The following is a 17,430-nucleotide window of genomic DNA, read 5'->3' on the forward strand; positions in this document are numbered from 1 at the left end:
CCTCTCCTCACTTCTCGTCCTCTCTCTTCCTCTCTTGACGCTCCGTTCTGGGACATTCTGGGCATGGGATGCCGGAACAGTGATACACATCCGGTCAGGACTGTGCAAAGAGGGATGTGAGGGCTCCCTCAGAATTTCTCTTTACACAACCCTTTACAAAGCGCTTTGCGTACGCGAGACACATTCAGCACGCGTTTCCAAAAAATATGAGCACTGTATTTTATTCTTTTTTTTTTCTTTTCATTTCGGCAAAATTCTGAAATAAAAACTCAGATGACGCTACGCAACGCTACGTAGTGTGACGCAGGTCATTTTCTTTTTTTCTATTGGTACATACATGACGTCGCTCCATGGCGCTCCACGCTCCACTATAGCCTGACGTTGACAGCTCACACGCTCACGGTGGCTCATGGTGAACGAGAGACGGGAGATGTCAATGGGAATCAATGGAAATCTGACGCATTAACAAATCAAGGCCTCGATCGAGGACATTTCCGCACTGATGGATCTGGCCAAATCGTTCTTCAACGTGCGCGATCACGATGGTTATGTTGGAAAAGAGGAACACAACGTGAGTACTCACATAGTCGAACCTACGACGCTACGTCAACTTTTGCGAGACTTGATAAAGTAACATGTGGAATCGAGTCCAAATCATCCAAATCATTTCTCGGAAATTTACAATGATACTTTTAACGTATAAAAATATATTAAATGAAATAAAAAACATGACAACTGAATATAATGTCCACAAATGGATCTCTATATGGTAACTTCAAACTTCTAAAGATTGATAGAAAAGGAAAGTGTATAAAAGATGAATAAAGAATAATGATATTGTAAAAAATGATAAAAAATAAATAAATATAATTATATGAAAAATAAAAATAATATATAAGAAAATAATGAAAAAAATAAATTTAACTAAAATTGCTATGTAACTTACTATTTACAATAAAAAAATTAAAAAAATGTATTATGTACTATTCTATTTTGATTATTTATTTGCATATTTTATGTTTGTCTAATCTAATTGTATGTTTTAGAAAAAATTAGAAACCGCCATCTCCGAAGATGAGGTTGAGGTAGAAATTGGAAGTTTGTGTGGTGAAGCTTTATCACCAGCACCAGGTGGTCCATTTTCAGCATTAACTCCATCCATGTGGCCACAAGACATCTTAGCTAAGTTAAATCAGCCTGATGATCCAAATTCACAGCCTGAATACAGGTAAGACTTAATATGTATGAAGTAATATGTCAAATTTACAATATATAAAAGAATATTTAATTATAGAAGGCATAATACAAAATGATATTTATAACAATTTTAGATTTGATGAATTTGGTTTTCGTGTGGAGGAAGAAGACGGTCCTGAGCAAAATTCAAAAAAATTATTAGGAATACCGTTTGTTGAAGATCCTCAACACAGGTTAATTAATCATATCTTCTTTACAAACCTAATATATACCTATAACTATTATAATTATATTTATAATAGAGATATAAAAGTAGACAAATTAAAATATTTTGATTTGCTCTTTTAGATTACAATGGATCGCTCTTTTAGAATTCAGCCATAACAAAGAAGTGGCAGAACTTTCTTGGCAAAATATGGATCGAAATCTACCACGTACAGATAAATTACGTGAAATGGTTCGCCGCGGCATACCCCATTCTTTGAGACCTCAAATTTGGATACGTATGTCAGGTATAAAACAACAAAAACAAATTTTAGTATAAGTTACAAAAATACATTTTCAATAAGTGACGAAAATACATCTTTAATTATAGGAGCACTTCAGAAAAAGTGTTCATCGGAAATAATGTACAAAGATATAGTAAAAGCCTCGAGTAATGACGCATTAATGACCAATAAGCAAATAGAGAAAGACCTCCTTCGCATTATGCCAGCTAATGCGTGTTTCAGTCATCTTCATAGTACTGGTATACCCCGTTTAAGACGCGTTCTGCGTGCCTTAGCCTGGCTATATCCCGATATTGGGTATGGAGAAGCACATGATTAATTTTAAAGCTATTTTGTCAAGTTAAATTTATAATAGTAATATATAATTTTTTTTTATTTTTATATCAAGTTACTGTCAAGGTACGGGTACAATGGCAGCATCATTATTATTACTTTTGGAAGAGGAAGATGCATTCTGGATGATGGCAACAATAGTAGAAGATTTGTTACCAGCCTCTTATTACTCTTCAACATTATTGGGTAAAATATTTTGTCAATCTTATCAAATATTCAAAGTTATAAAAATGTTATGCCAATTATAATATTAATTTATAATTATTATTTTTATAGGTATTCAAGCTGATCAAAGAGTACTTCGCACTTTAGTAGCTAATTATCTTCCTGATATAGATCATGTTTTGATGCAACACGATATAGAATTAAGTCTTATATCTCTCCACTGGTTTTTGACTTTATTTGCATCAGTGGTGCACATGAAAATATTATTACGAATATGGGACATGTTTCTCTTCGATGGGTCTATAGTTTTATTCCAAATCACACTTGGAATGTTAAAAATAAAAGGTATATATTTAATAAATATTTATTATAAATAGTGATCTATTATTTTACATAATTGTATTTTATATAAAATGCTTGTTGTCGTTAAATGTTTTTCAGAAACAGACTTGAAGCAACTGGAAAACTCTGCACAAATATTTAATGCCCTGTCAGATATACCAGGAGACATTGATGATGTGGACCAATTATTCAACGTATGTTTTTTTCTTAATACAATTTTAGAAATTTGATAAAATCTGTTTTAGTATTTCATTTATATATTTTTTTAGGTATCTTTAGAAGTTAGTGGATCACTAACAGATGTATTAGTCGAGACTCACCGACGTCGTCATTTAGCTTATTTAATGGCTGATCAAGGCGGACTGGTAGGAAATCCAGATGCAGTACCGAATTTGCCGAAACAACATTTGAATAGGTATGAACAATGAAAAATGCATTACTATTTAATAGTAACTAACAATCAGAATGGTTAATTTTTTTTCTTTTCCTTATATGCTTTATGATATTTTTGCAGACGTCAAATGAAGCGAAGCAAGTCAGTGTTACAATCAATTTTATTTGGAAATGATGACAGTGAAGACGACGCAAAATCTAAAAATATTCGTCAAACAGGTATGTAACACCTAGCTATTACAATTTTTAATAAAATTGATGTCTTTAATTTCATACATGAATTTTCAGAAATTCTAGTTGATCTAAGGGAAGCTGTTTTACAAGTTGCAAGGCATTTCATAAACGTTGATCCAAAATTAAATAATGTTGCACTTATAGCAGATTATACAATGGAAAGTCATTCCAAAGACCATGACAATTATGTCAATGTATCACGAACGCGAAAAAGAAGGGCAAAAGCTTTATTAGGTATACATATTTTTTTCTATTATTGCATAGCACGATATAATTTTTATAAGACTTAAAGTAAAAATTCTTACGTTATTTAACAAATAATCAGTTGAAAAATGTGCGCGCTGCTGTGCAAATATATTAAATCTTGTTACAGATTTTGAGAGACACGATGACGATGAGCTTGGTTTTCGAAAAAATGATATAATTACAATTATTAGTCAGAAAGATGAACATTGCTGGGTAGGAGAACTGAATGGATTAAGAGGTAATATATATATATATATGTATATATATATATATATATAAAATTTGATAGTATTAGAGTACAATGAAGTGAATTTATATCATAAATTCTGATTGTTTGCTATTAGTTTTTTAATTTTATATTATGTTTCGTCATTTTCCTTTTTATAATATATATCATTAATAATCATATATGATAAATCCTTAAAGTGAATTTATAATAATCTCTCATCTTATTATAAATACACGATACTTAATATATTAATCTAACAACACATTTTTAGGATGGTTTCCCGCGAAGTTTGTAGAATTGCTGGATGAACGAAGCAAACAATACACATGCGCTGGAGATGATGCAGTTAGCGAAGCTGTTACTGATTTAGTAAGAGGTACACTGTGTCCTACTGTGAAAGCAGTATTAGAGCATGGAATGAAGAGACCGTCATTTTTGGGTGGACCGTGTCATCCGTGGTTATTTATAGAAGAAGCTTCCAACAGAGAAGTGGAAAAGGACTTCAATTCTGTTTACAGTCGATTGGTACTATGTAAAACATATAGGTTAGATGAAGATGGCAAAGTTTTGACTCCAGAAGAGGTATCAAATTATTTATTACCATTCTTCTCGCGTATCCAATAAATAATAAAGAAAATTTTTCAGTTATTATATCGTTGCGTCCAATCTGTAAATTTAACACATGACAATGCACATGCTCAGATGGATGTAAAATTACGTTCTCTCATTTGTCTCGGATTAAATGAACAAGTGCTTCATTTATGGTTAGAAGTTTTGTGCTCCTGTGTAGAAGTAGTACAAAAGTGGTAAGTATGAACGTATCGCCTACATATGTGTAAAGTAGTACAAAAGTGGTAAGTATGAACGTATCGCCTACATATGTGTAAAATAATATATATATATATAGTATTATAAAATAATATATATTTTTTTTTCTTATTGAGATACTTAAAGTTTATATAACGTTTAGGTATCAACCATGGAGCTTCATAAATAGTCCAGGTTGGGTGCAAATAAAATGTGAATTAAGAATATTAAGTCAATTTGCATTTAACTTGAATCCGGACTGGGAATTACCGCCTAAAAAGGAACAATCACAGCCTTTAAAAGATGGAGTTCGTGATATGCTAGTCAAACATCATTTATTTAGTTGGGATCTTTAGCATATGATATAATTGACAATTAAGAAGGCTATGCCATTTCTCTAGTTTTCGTCCAAAAACTCGAGATCTAATTTTCCATTTCTAGTCTCTAATTTAATATAATATAAAAATCAATATATTTTAATTTAAAAAAAAATTTTTATAACAATTTTAACGATTGAAAGATTTTTATCATCAATTTTGAAGTTTAATGCACACACTAATGACTAAGGAATAATGTACAAATGAATAATCTCGTTTTTATCATTATATAACATTTATAAATGTTATTAAAGAAAGTTTATATTATTTAATTGCACGGATAGTGAATAGTTATAATAGAAAAGATCTTACTATATATTAAAACTTCTCTCTATATATGCAAGCAAATAATATTTTAAGAAGCTTTTTAAAGTAATATCTCTGTAATATCTACAAAAATAATTCTATTTACCAAAATAATTAATAGTTACAGAAAAAAATTAGACATGCATAATATCTATGAAATAAAAATATTTGGATGAAAAGTATTAGATAACTGAAGTTGTATTATGTCTAATTATATAAATGTTATTATGTAATTATATTTTCCTTTACGAAATATTAGTTTTATATTTCTTTGCATAAGAAAAAAACGTGATAGTCAAGAAACAATATATATAATACATATATACAAATATATATTACACAATCTCTGTAAACATACGTATCTCTATGTATATATAGAGAATATATATATATATATATATACATATATTGTCACATTTTCAAGCATAATGGATATGTTATGTAGCAAATGTTATCATTTAAGAGATTTATTTTTAAGCAGTGCCTTTGACACCGAATATAATTGAAGTATTCTATATATATTTAAAAATTTGCAATATTTAAAATTCATCCATTTTCCTCCAAAGAAATATTATCAAACATATAATTTATTTTATATATACAATTATACGTAATTATGCAATAATATAAAATTTTTCATACATGTATTCTTTATATATTTTTCAATTAATCCAGTTTGTGCTCTTTTTTATTGTAGCACGAATCTCTAAAATTTTCATCAATGATTTTTATGTTAAGAAATGATTTCTTTTCCTCTTTAGCTTCAATAGATGGAATTTGTAAAAGTCTGTCTTTGTCAAATTTTAAAGAAGCACGTGTAGTCTTGTACTTTTCAATAGTCGATGCGTCAATATGTAAATCATGTACGTCCAAGATATCTTCATATATTGGTTTATCAGATGAATCAATCTCACACTTGCACTGACGTTTTTTGATATAAATAAAATGTAAATCCATAACATTGGTACCGGTTTTTCCTGTTTTAATCAAATCCGCCCCTTTTTTGAAGCGTGAATAAAAATTGTACGTATCATTTTCTTTTAGAACATTTTCAGGTAACATGCGTTCCGCTTCCATTGTCTTTAATATTAATTCATTGATATGTTCATTAATATCTTCTCCAGGAAACTCTTCAGTTACATTATCAGAATCTTGATCCTTTGGTTCAATATTGAACTTTGTTAGATGTCTATTTGTTTGCTGTTGTTTGCATGGATTGATCAGAGTTTTTCCATCTACCATTATTTGTTGTTCAGTCTGTGTATTTTCTTTAGAAATCATAGATTCAAGTTTTGAGTAAAAATCATGCATCACAGGTGCGATGGCAGGATAACCAAATGCACCCGCTGCATCAGTGGGACCATCTTGACCATCAGTGCCCGCACTGAGCATAATTACATCATACTCAGTAAGTCGGGGGTAACTTTTAATTTTTGCTAACCAATCTAATGAAAAACGTAAAGCTAACTCCTGATTTCTACCGCCTTTTCCTTGACCCGTCACTACAACCGTTGGCTCTCCTCCTCCAATTAAAACTATACCACTAAGATTGCTAGTAATATGACGAAAGATTTCATCGACTTTATTAATAGGCAATGAAAGTATTGACATAGTCCGTACTCTATCGTAAAATTCTTCTTTCTCAATCTCATTTAGCAAAACTAGACATATCAGATTTGTTAGATGAGCATATGCTAAACTAACTTCCTGTACATTTCCTGTAATATCATTTCTTAATATTATCGGAGTCAATTTTTTGCGCAAAGCTTCAAGGCTCGCAGCTTCAAGAGCCGTTCTATTGTTCCCTAGAATTATATTTGTTACGTGTTTGAACTGTTTGGCCGGATTTAACAGTGGTTTGTCATTAAACTTCTCCTTAGATGTTATGACTTTCTTTAAATCACCCTCTAGTGACTGATACAAGTTATACTTTTTCAATATAGCAATGACTTGCTTCGGTGCTCTTGGACTATAAACAGTAGGACCGCTGGCGATCAAGTCTATAGGATCGCCGACGATATCGGACAATATCAACGTAATAACAGACGCGGGATAGGCCATACGTGCCAAACCACCACCCTTTACCAAAGATAACTTTTTCCTCACGGTGTTAAGCTCTGTGATGTCGGCACCTGCGTTTTGAAGCCTTTTACAGAGTTCCAACTTGTCTTCCTGATCCAGGACGGGCCTTGGCATGTACAGCAACGCAGAGCCTCCACCTGACACTAATACTATAAGGGTATCAGTTGCGGTCAGCTTTTCCACCAGGTCTATGATGTTATGCGTGGTGTCCAACGATCTGTCGTCGGGTTGATTGTTAACACCACCTTCGCAATAGATTATCCTACTGTCGTGCAACCTAGGAAAGCTGGATTTATCTTCGAAGGCCCACATATCGTCACGCGACACACTCGGTACGCTGACGATACCTCTCTTCAGAGTATTACCAAACACTCGTTCGAGCTCCACGGCCATTCCCATGACCGCCTTGCCGAATCCGACGAGGTAAACGTCCCCCTTGAGCGGAAAGCTCCTCTCGTCGACGTGGAGAGCGTTACCTCGAAGTTTCACTCGTCTCCTTATGATCTCGCTCGGTGACACCGCTTTCCCTTATGATCTCGCTCGGTGACACCGCTTTCACAGCGGCACGGAAGATATCTTTCAGATCGGTCCTCGACTCCGACAGGAATTTCGTGTCCGTTGCCATACCGCGATTTGAATTTGTACACTTGGAAATTTTCAGGAGGTTAGGACGAAAAGTAACCAAACGACTAGAAAATCAAAACAAACATAAACGAGACGCCAATCCACTTCAAGACGTTCAACTTGAATATGATGAAAGTCGAGACTTGCCTGTTGTGTGAAATAAGCTTGTGGAATATTATTCTCCATCGCATTATTATGGATTATTAGATGCATCAGTGACGCGTGACATGAGATTCTCCGCGAGAGATAACACCGCGGCATCTTTATTTTTTTTATCAATGTTTTTACACTACTACGTTCCACGTCAAGTGTTATATGAGACGTTCAAATTGAACGGTCATGATTTTTTTTCAGAGTTTCGCAAAATACGATTTTATAATTTTGTTACGCAATTATTTAATACCTCGGAGAGTATTTCGAGATGACAAATTGCAGTTTAAATAAGTTTTCATACGAGACGTTATACATAGATATATAATTAGTCTAGCTTGACACGCAGAAACAATGAAAAATAAACTGAATTATTAACGTACAGCACCGAATTCTTTTTCACTTTTTACAAATTATTTTTTATCGAAGTTCTCTGTAAAAGCCAGGGGGTATAACCTCAAATTTTACGTTCGGCCCGCCAAAAAATTTAGTTATGTTTCTCCGGCATACATCCTCGCATTATCGAATACTAAAGCTCAACTTGCGAATTTATGAATATAGTCGTTAATTTACTTATAATTTTTGTTTCGTGTTTATTCCTTGTATTTATCGGAAAAGGAAGTACATAATAATATCTAATATAGTAGTTATACATATATAGGTTCCTGAGAAATGTTATACGTATTGAAATAATAGAGATAATTAACATTGAATTAATTCAACTATATATAAGATGACACCGTAACATAAACATTAGTAACAGAAGTTAATAAAAGAAATGCGTAAACATAGTTTACATCGAAGATGTAAAACTTTATTTTGTCCGTCTCTTTTCCTTAGCAATTCATCTTATACCGATACAAACATTACAATGTTAACAGAACATTCCTACAGAAAAGTCCAGAGATAATTAAATTATAATATATTTAATTTTTAATTTCGAGAGCACAAACTAATTATGTTTTATTCTTATATTTAATAAATTAAAGTCATTGATTATATTTTTATCTTTTTCTTGTATACTTTGAATTTAATTTAATCGCGCGCGCGCGTTTACAAAAATATATTGTGATTTATAGATTACTAACAGTATTATGTGTGTATCTCATTAATTATATCAAAATGGAATAATCTTATAAAAATATGAACAATGAAAGTATTGAAAGTTGTATTATATAACATCAATGTCAATTTTTACAAATATAAATTAATTTAGAATTAGAAAGATTAAATGAATTAGAAAAGAATAAAAAGTTAAACTGAGATTAAAATAAACTTATATTAATAGAAACGGGCATAAAATCAAATTCGTTAAAACTCGATATGTAACTGTACCCGGTTATGCGCAAATTTATAATGAAACGAGCTTGAAAACTTGACAAGAGAACTAAAATTATATTAAATTACTGAAAAATTATTTACGATATTTGTAAATATTTATGAATTTGAATTGAAAGCAAAAACGTAGAAATTACTGATCACAAGAACTTGGAATATGAATTTAGAAATATAAACCTAATTTCTTGAATTCCATATTGTATTTTATATTTCAGCACAATTATACATTTCACTCAAAGAATGCATTAATATTTAATCAAAAGTTGCGTTATTTAGTAAACAAAATTTATATTTAGCAATAAATTCAGGACTTCAATTGTATTAAAGTTGCATAAATATTTTATTGTATGTTTTAAAAAATTGCAAAACCAAAGAAGCATCAACGTTTGAAATTGTTGTTGGCCCTGAAAAGGGCCGTTTATCAATCAAATTAGTCAAATCTTTCCAATTTATTTGGAACTCGTATATTTGGTTACTGCCTTCGTGCCTTCGCTGACCGCGTGCTTCGCCAATTCACCCGGCAACAAGAGCCTGACGGCCGTCTGGATCTCCCGAGAGGTGATCGTTGAGCGCTTGTTGTAATGCGCTAGTCTCGATGCTTCAGCGGCGATTCTTTCGAATACGTCGTTCACGAAGCTGTTCATGATGCTCATGGCTTTGCTGGAGATTCCAGTGTCCGGGTGCACTTGCTTCAGTACTTTGTAGATGTAAATGGCGTAGCTTTCCTTCCTCTTACGCTTCTTCTTCTTATCAGTCTTGCTAATGTTCTTTTGGGCCTTACCGGCCTTCTTCACGGCTTTGCCACTTGCTTTAGGCGGCATCTTCCTATCGTACAGTCAAAAAGCTATTTGCAGATAAAACCACGATACAGCGTCCTCGATGTGCACGAGAGAAATGGGATAACGAAATCTACCGACCTATGTTATATATACAGTTTGCGCCATCTACGGTGCACCAATCAGGAGCTCGAAGCGTGCCCATTGGAGGGGCAGCGCGCCTATTGGTGGGCAGCGCGCTGTCATCGGGGGGTATATAAAGGCAAGCCCATGCACTCTCGGCGTCACAATCTCCTCGTTTCTCACGAAGAAAGGATATTCGTATTCAATAACTGAGCATCATGTCTGGTCGCGGAAAGGGTGGTAAAGTTAAGGGAAAGGCGAAGTCTCGTTCCAACAGGGCGGGACTGCAATTTCCCGTGGGTCGTATTCACCGATTGCTGAGGAAGGGAAATTACGCCGAACGCGTCGGCGCTGGTGCGCCAGTTTATCTGGCTGCAGTCATGGAGTATCTCGCCGCTGAAGTATTGGAGTTGGCCGGCAACGCCGCTCGTGACAACAAGAAGACCAGGATCATCCCTCGTCACTTGCAACTCGCCATCCGCAATGACGAGGAATTGAACAAACTGTTGTCCGGTGTAACCATTGCTCAAGGTGGTGTTTTACCGAACATCCAGGCCGTGCTGCTACCCAAGAAGACCGAAAAGAAAGCATAATTGTAATCTGGCATTCCATCATACAAATGGCCCTTTTCAGGGCCACCAAATTTATAACGCGGGAATAATTTTACCTAGCATAAATATCTATCCCTAACAATGCTTATATCGCTTTCCTTTTCCTATTTAACAGAAATTGTTGATCTCGTATAAAATGTTTCCTGTATATACAACGTATACCATTCACTTATTGTACATTTTGATGTCTAATTTTTGTTACAACTGAAATATTTCTAAATTGATTGACATCTCGTCAGTCAACTATCAAACAGCATTTTTATTAATTTAAAATTTAATTTATAATATTTTTAGATTATGACGATGAAAACGTATATTTGCTGATAAGTCTTTCTACGTTAAAGAACGTTTAACTTACATATTTCGTCTCGCTCGCTTTGTAAATTTAGCTAATATAAATACAAAAAAAACTAAATACTAACACATTTTTTTAATTTGTTATTACGCGTGTCTTTACTTTTTACCAATAAATATCTGAAAATTGTTTAACATTGGATGAAACACAAGTGAAATCATTTCAATTCTCAACAAACGGTCCTTACGGGGAAATGGCGTTGCAATAGAAGAAATGTCCTTATTGTTCTATTGTTAAATAAAGTCGTAGAGATGATTAGTTTGTGCCACTCACATTTTGATATAAATTAAATTATAATACTTATTTAGAATTATATAGTACATATTTTGGAGTGTAAAAAATTATCTTTATTATTAACAAAAAAATAAGTTACATATACTCCCATAAAATTTTTTTTAATTTTTTAAATTTATATTTTGATTTTTATCAAAATAAATTTGTTTCAATATAATTATGCTTGAAATATATATTATAATTTATAGCGTGTATGTTAATTCACGTTTAAGTATATTAAATTTAATTGTAAAAGGTCTAGCCGATAAGTCACTCCAAAATTTGTTATTTTGGATTGACATTTTTTATACATTTTTAACTCATTGTTATGTTGAAATTAATTTTATTGCATTATATACACCTATATATTGATATGATGTTTGGTTCGTGTATTCTATAGTTTATTCTCACAATCAGAGCTGTACAAAGAAATGATCTTAAGTATTAAGGAGGCCTGAAATATCAGTCGAAATACAACTATTTTTTATTGTTTCTACTCTAAGTTTTTCATGCTATTTAATGTAAATTTAATAAAATGGTGCAGTCTTTCTTAACTGAATGACATTTTTACAAGCTTAAAATGAGACTTGCGTATCGCATGCATTTTATATATTATTGTATAAAAATTTTATTATAAGAAATATGTACAGAAAAATAGAGAATGTTGCATATCAAAATTTGATATACACGTATCATAATACACGGATATTCAACAAGTCTTTACGCGACTTAAAAATATAGTATGAATAAAATGTTTCCAGATAAATTATAGATTTATAAATTTATTTTACTCAAATAAGAAAAGCCATTTTTATCATTAGATTTTGGTGACTAGAATATATTTTCTGTATAAATTTGTATAATTTTTTATTTTTGAAAATTATGCACTAACAAATTTGTTCATATTTGATATTACTAGTTGGCTTCAGTTAAACTTGCATTTTAAAATCAACAAAATTGTTGGCGTGTGATTTTCAGAATTAGAAAATTATATAAATTTACTTACATAAGGTGTGGATGAATGAGTGGTTAAGGAATTATTGTAAACCAAGTCCTCTTCTCGGCAAGGTAAGCTTGAAGAGAAATAAATTATATATATAAATTTACTTACAATTTGAAGATACTATTAAATATCAAGATCCGTTGATCCAAAAAGACCTATTTGTGTTTATATATCAGTTTAATTTTATTTATTATTCAATATATTTGTAATTATTTGTAATTATGGCATCTATTAAGAAAAGTGTTAGTAAACTGAAATTCATAAAATCATATTTAAGACTTTCAATAGTGCAAAAAAAATTAAATACTTATATATGTGCGTACACCGAAAATGTAAAATTATTGTATAATTATAAATTCTATTTTTGTAGTTCTGTATTTAGAAATTATGAATTTCTATTTGTTTTATTTATATTTTATAGAATTCTGTTTCGTTTTGTACAGTTTTATTATATTTTTTTAAATATACTTGCTTCCAAATAAATATTATTTTAATTATACCGTTCTATTATAATTAAATATTTTATTCATAAACCGGGGCCTTTTATTTCCATCTTATCTTTGTACAAGGGCCCCAAAAACTTTGTGTTCGTTCCAGTTGAACGCCAAAAGTGTGAAGCAGCTGTTACTCCAATCGCTTCAGCGCACCAATGCCGTGTCTCGATCACATCTGCGCAACGTGATTGGCTGTCGCGTAGCTACTCTGGTCGTATATAAGAATATTGTGCATAGCGAAAGCGCGATTACCACGATCAGTCGGCATTCAGACTTCGTCTGTAGCATATGTGCTGACAATGAGAACTTTGTTGCTATTTGATGTAGGAAACAAGTCGATGCCTTTATGTTGAATTCGGAATGAATTATAAATGCATTTTAAATTTATTTATTAATTTTTTTGCCATTTATAAATTTTGAGGTATCTTCACATTTATATCACTTTAACATTTATAAACGTCAAATAACTTAGGAAAACACAACATAACCTCACAATGTCTTCAAACACGATAGCCCCCGATAAATGTATTAGACATTTTATTTTTTTGCATTTTAATTAAAGAAAAGTGCTTTCGAAGGAAATGATTTGTTCTGCTTTGGGCGAAAGCGCAGTGACGCATGAGACATACAAAGAATGGTAATTGTAAAGCAAATTCCTTTTCTGAATTTAGAGTGGTAAATTCGATATTTGTGATTTAGAACGATCAACTGAAAAAACTAAAGACAAAAAATTTAAACTGTTGCTTGGAACTTGTTTTACAACTTAATTCATGCAGCGATTTTCTAAGAAAAAACTGAAAGGCCGAGGACACTAATTTCATTACACAAATTTAAAACTTACGTTGAACCATTACAAAATTTATATTGGACGTTTAAAATGGTTACTAGAATGTCAAAAATTTTTTTTAGTATCAACATCTTACATAATTACATTTAAAAATTCAACATAAAATTATTTTCTAATCTGTATCTAGCTAAATTTTTAGATACTACAATAAAATGATTTTTTGTAATAAAACGGCGAAGAAAGGCAAGAGTGGCAAGGCTCTTTGTCAGATTGCAACATTATAACATTTTAGTAATATTGTAAAAACGTTGAAAATAAACGTTGCTTTAATGTTACTGAAATAATCTGTGCTAAATAAGAGGAAGAAAAGGTACGCTATCTGTAAAATGTTGAAATAGCTGTGTATTTTCCGACACTGGAATTTCCAGCAAAACCATGAGCATCATGAACAGTTTCGTCACATGTTCGACAGAATTGCCGCCAAGGCATCGAAACTAGCGCATTACAATAAGCACTCGACTCTTGGGTGATACGAATGACCGTGAAGCGAATTAGATGGTCAGCGAAAGCACGAAGGCAATGATCAAATACATCAATTCCAAAATTGGAACGGATAAATTGGTCAAATCAAAGAATTGATTTGATAAACGATCCTTCTCAGGGTCAACAAAAATTTTGAACGTAGCTACTTTTTGGGTTTTGCAATATTTTTTAAAACATTGTATATGACCATAAAATGTATAAAAATAAATAAATCTCTGAGCGAGATGTAAAATTGTTCTAAATACAAAAAAAATATAATAAAGTAATTTGCTTCAGAAATATATTTATATTATTTCTAAATTTATATTCTACGTTCTTAAAATCTCACAAATTATTTTACACGTTTTTACTTTTAATTTGTATTATAATAAATAGATTATTATTGTACAATCTATAATATAATATACAAAAGATTGACAATCACATCTTGTAAGATATATCTGAAAATAATTATGTTGAATCATTAAGAAATTTATATTGGACATTAAGCCGATTACTAGAATGTCAAATCTTTTTGCAACAGTACCATCATGCTTGAATATTACATAATTATTTGATAGTTCAACATAAAATCATTTTTTGATCCGTTAAATGTTTATGTAAATGATAATACAATAAAATTCTTTCCGTGTATGTACATACATAAGCATTTCTCAGAGTCAAATGTTTAAAATATAAAAATCTTTCGTTTTTATATTTCTGTACTAGTTTTATTATATTTAAAATCCTCATCTTTCACAAATTAAATAACAAAGAAAATGTATTCGAGAATTTGTAATAGAAAGGGACCTATTCTAAAGTGTTGGAATTTTTAAGCATAAATTAGAAAGCTAAATAATATAATTTTTGTGATAATCAAACTAATATTTTATAAAGACAAAATTCTTTACTTCATTTATATAAATGGTTTTGATATTTTTCAGTTAAAAGTATTAAACTCAAATGCTTAAAAATATTGTCTATAATATATATCTACATTAAAATTTTTTATTTCGACTTAATACTAATAAATATCATTTGCTATATCAACAATTTTTAATCATTAACAAGAACTCAGTTATGAACAATTCGAAGAGTCAATAATTTCAACAGCTATTTGATGGTAGTGAATCAGCTAGTTTCATCTTTCGCTACACGGCACATCTCGATGCGCCCCACCCTGACGCCAATCGCCAATAGAAACGTTCCGCCATCTATACTCTCTTCTAACCCCACTCCTGAAGCACTGACCAATCAAACACGACGCGAGTGCCAGCGCGATGCAATATAAAGACGAGCGAAAGCTGAGAATCTCACATTCTTAGGAAGGTGTTTCTCTTGAGTTGTTGGACTCATCGCTGATTTAATATTCGCTATGGCACGTACCAAGCAGACTGCTCGCAAATCGACTGGAGGAAAGGCGCCTCGTAAACAGCTAGCCACTAAGGCTGCAAGGAAGAGTGCCCCAGCCACCGGTGGTGTGAAAAAACCTCACCGTTACAGGCCTGGCACCGTGGCTCTTCGTGAAATCCGTCGTTACCAAAAAAGTACGGAATTATTGATCCGTAAATTGCCATTCCAACGGCTTGTTCGTGAGATTGCTCAGGATTTCAAGACGGATCTTCGCTTCCAAAGTTCTGCTGTAATGGCTCTTCAAGAAGCTAGCGAAGCGTATCTTGTCGGCCTTTTCGAAGATACGAACTTGTGTGCTATTCACGCAAAGCGAGTCACAATCATGCCCAAAGATATTCAATTGGCACGTCGTATCCGTGGCGAGCGAGCTTAAACGCAATAAATCATAGAATTAACGACCGGCCCTTTTCAGGGCCACCAAATTTTCCAACAGAATATTTACCGTTTGCATACATCTTATTTTTATGTTATATAATATAACAATATTCTATGTTTATTAGATGAAGTTTATAATATCTGAAACAATTTTTATTTAGACTGACTTAAAATTTGATATATTTTTTCCAGTTGCTATTGTACCGTATAAAAAATAGATTATTAACAAATGCATATTTTTGAAATAGATTATAAAATACTTTATTACAATGAAAATTGAAAATGAGAACATTTGCCTATGTAAATTACGTGTACGTAAATAATAACGTTCAAATATTCTTTACAAAAAAAAGAAAATTCATTATTTTATAAAGTTCAAAAGTTGCTTTAAACTTTTTGTATTTGTTTATGTTTTATATGTGTATGTATCGACATTGAATATGAAATAGTATCAACGTGTTATGTATGTACATTTTATTGACGTGACGCATTTACTAATTTGGGTATTAAATTATTTATCCAAACATTTCTAAATTTATATTTCTTCTTTTATATTTAATTTCAAATACGAAGCGTTGAAAATTTCACAGCACTGAATTCAAAATGTATGATTAACCGTCAGGGGCGTCATGCAGCGCCCAGCTAAGCATAGCGTGACAACTCGCACGCTATTGGTCGAATGTTACTGACGCGATGCGTATACCTGGTATACCTGTTGCTGTCGCACGACTTGGGAAAATTCTGTTCGTCGTATAAACCAGTATGAAACTGTATGGGTGTATGATGAGTAACATAGTGACAACTCGCACGCTATTGGTCGAATGTTACTGACGCGATGCGTATACCTGGTATACCTGTTGCTGTCGCACGACTTGGGAAAATTCTGTTCGTCGTATAAACCAGTATGAAATCTGTATGGTGTGTATTGAAATTATACACATTTGATCAAATTGTCAAGACTTCTTATGGCCTTTGGATTTTCTGCTCCGAAGGAACAGCAGTGCCACAAATTGTCAAGCATCTGAATATTTTTAGCCTTGTTCGACGCTTAAGCCGGTATTCGTAGAATTTTTTTCCTAAATTTAATATTAAGCGTGGGCTACAATGGCATGAGTAGTAGTGGATTAGAATGTAAGACGCTGGTAAAACCAGCGTCTTATATCCTAATCCACTTTTACTGATGCCATTGTAGCCCACGTTTAATATTTTCAGCTCTTTACTAATTTGCATATATAAAATGTATTTAGTACTTTTTACATAAAACGTTTAGTAACGAATATAGGGGAGTAATCTTAAACACACACACACACATCACATATATTCAATAGTTTTATATTATTATTTAGTAGATATACAGTATTGTTAG

At 32.0% G+C, this 17,430-nt stretch overlaps 5 protein-coding genes across 6 annotated transcripts; 3 read left to right on the top strand and 2 right to left on the bottom strand.

Moving 5' to 3' along the window:
- The first annotated feature begins 368 nt into the window (after positions 1-368).
- On the top strand, positions 369-5,391 carry LOC105200519 (small G protein signaling modulator 3 homolog). Of its 2 annotated transcripts, none has more exons than XM_039454771.1 (15): positions 369-571; positions 1,047-1,228; positions 1,332-1,430; positions 1,546-1,709; positions 1,793-2,003; positions 2,095-2,225; positions 2,316-2,549; positions 2,646-2,740; positions 2,816-2,961; positions 3,061-3,158; positions 3,228-3,407; positions 3,547-3,657; positions 3,920-4,230; positions 4,294-4,454; positions 4,619-5,391. In XM_039454771.1, the coding sequence occupies exons 1-15, from the start codon at positions 503-505 to the stop codon at positions 4,809-4,811; spliced, it is 2,385 nt and encodes a 794-aa protein (XP_039310705.1). In that variant the 5' UTR covers positions 369-502; the 3' UTR covers positions 4,812-5,391. The 2 variants fall into 2 exon arrangements, with proteins under 2 accessions (XP_039310705.1, XP_039310704.1); XM_039454770.1 differs by having other exon boundaries at positions 503-571; positions 4,282-4,454.
- A 156-nt stretch (positions 5,392-5,547) lies between these two features.
- Positions 5,548-8,453, bottom strand: LOC105200482 (glycerate kinase). The gene is made up of 3 exons (XM_039454772.1): positions 7,992-8,453; positions 7,756-7,909; positions 5,548-7,724 (listed from the first exon to the last, which is right to left on the bottom strand). Exons 1-3 carry the CDS (start codon positions 8,033-8,035, stop codon positions 5,805-5,807), a joined length of 2,118 nt encoding a protein of 705 aa, XP_039310706.1. The 5' UTR covers positions 8,036-8,453; the 3' UTR covers positions 5,548-5,804.
- Positions 8,454-9,735: 1,282 nt separating this feature from the next.
- LOC105200475 (histone H2B) lies at positions 9,736-10,246 on the bottom strand. Its single transcript, XM_011168047.3, has one exon. The coding sequence runs from the start codon at positions 10,151-10,153 to the stop codon at positions 9,782-9,784; it is 372 nt and encodes a 123-aa protein (XP_011166349.1). The 5' UTR covers positions 10,154-10,246; the 3' UTR covers positions 9,736-9,781.
- Positions 10,247-10,385: 139 nt separating this feature from the next.
- On the top strand, positions 10,386-11,019 carry LOC105200468 (histone H2A). The gene has a single exon (XM_011168033.3). It carries the CDS (start codon positions 10,450-10,452, stop codon positions 10,822-10,824), a length of 375 nt encoding a protein of 124 aa, XP_011166335.1. The 5' UTR covers positions 10,386-10,449; the 3' UTR covers positions 10,825-11,019.
- A 4,557-nt stretch (positions 11,020-15,576) lies between these two features.
- LOC105200460 (histone H3) lies at positions 15,577-16,107 on the top strand. The gene has a single exon (XM_011168025.3). It carries the CDS (start codon positions 15,652-15,654, stop codon positions 16,060-16,062), a length of 411 nt encoding a protein of 136 aa, XP_011166327.1. The 5' UTR covers positions 15,577-15,651; the 3' UTR covers positions 16,063-16,107.
- Positions 16,108-17,430: the final 1,323 nt, after the last annotated feature.

Source organism: Solenopsis invicta, chromosome 11 (assembly GCF_016802725.1).
Source record: "Solenopsis invicta isolate M01_SB chromosome 11, UNIL_Sinv_3.0, whole genome shotgun sequence".
Lineage (NCBI taxonomy): Eukaryota > Metazoa > Arthropoda > Insecta > Hymenoptera > Formicidae > Solenopsis > Solenopsis invicta.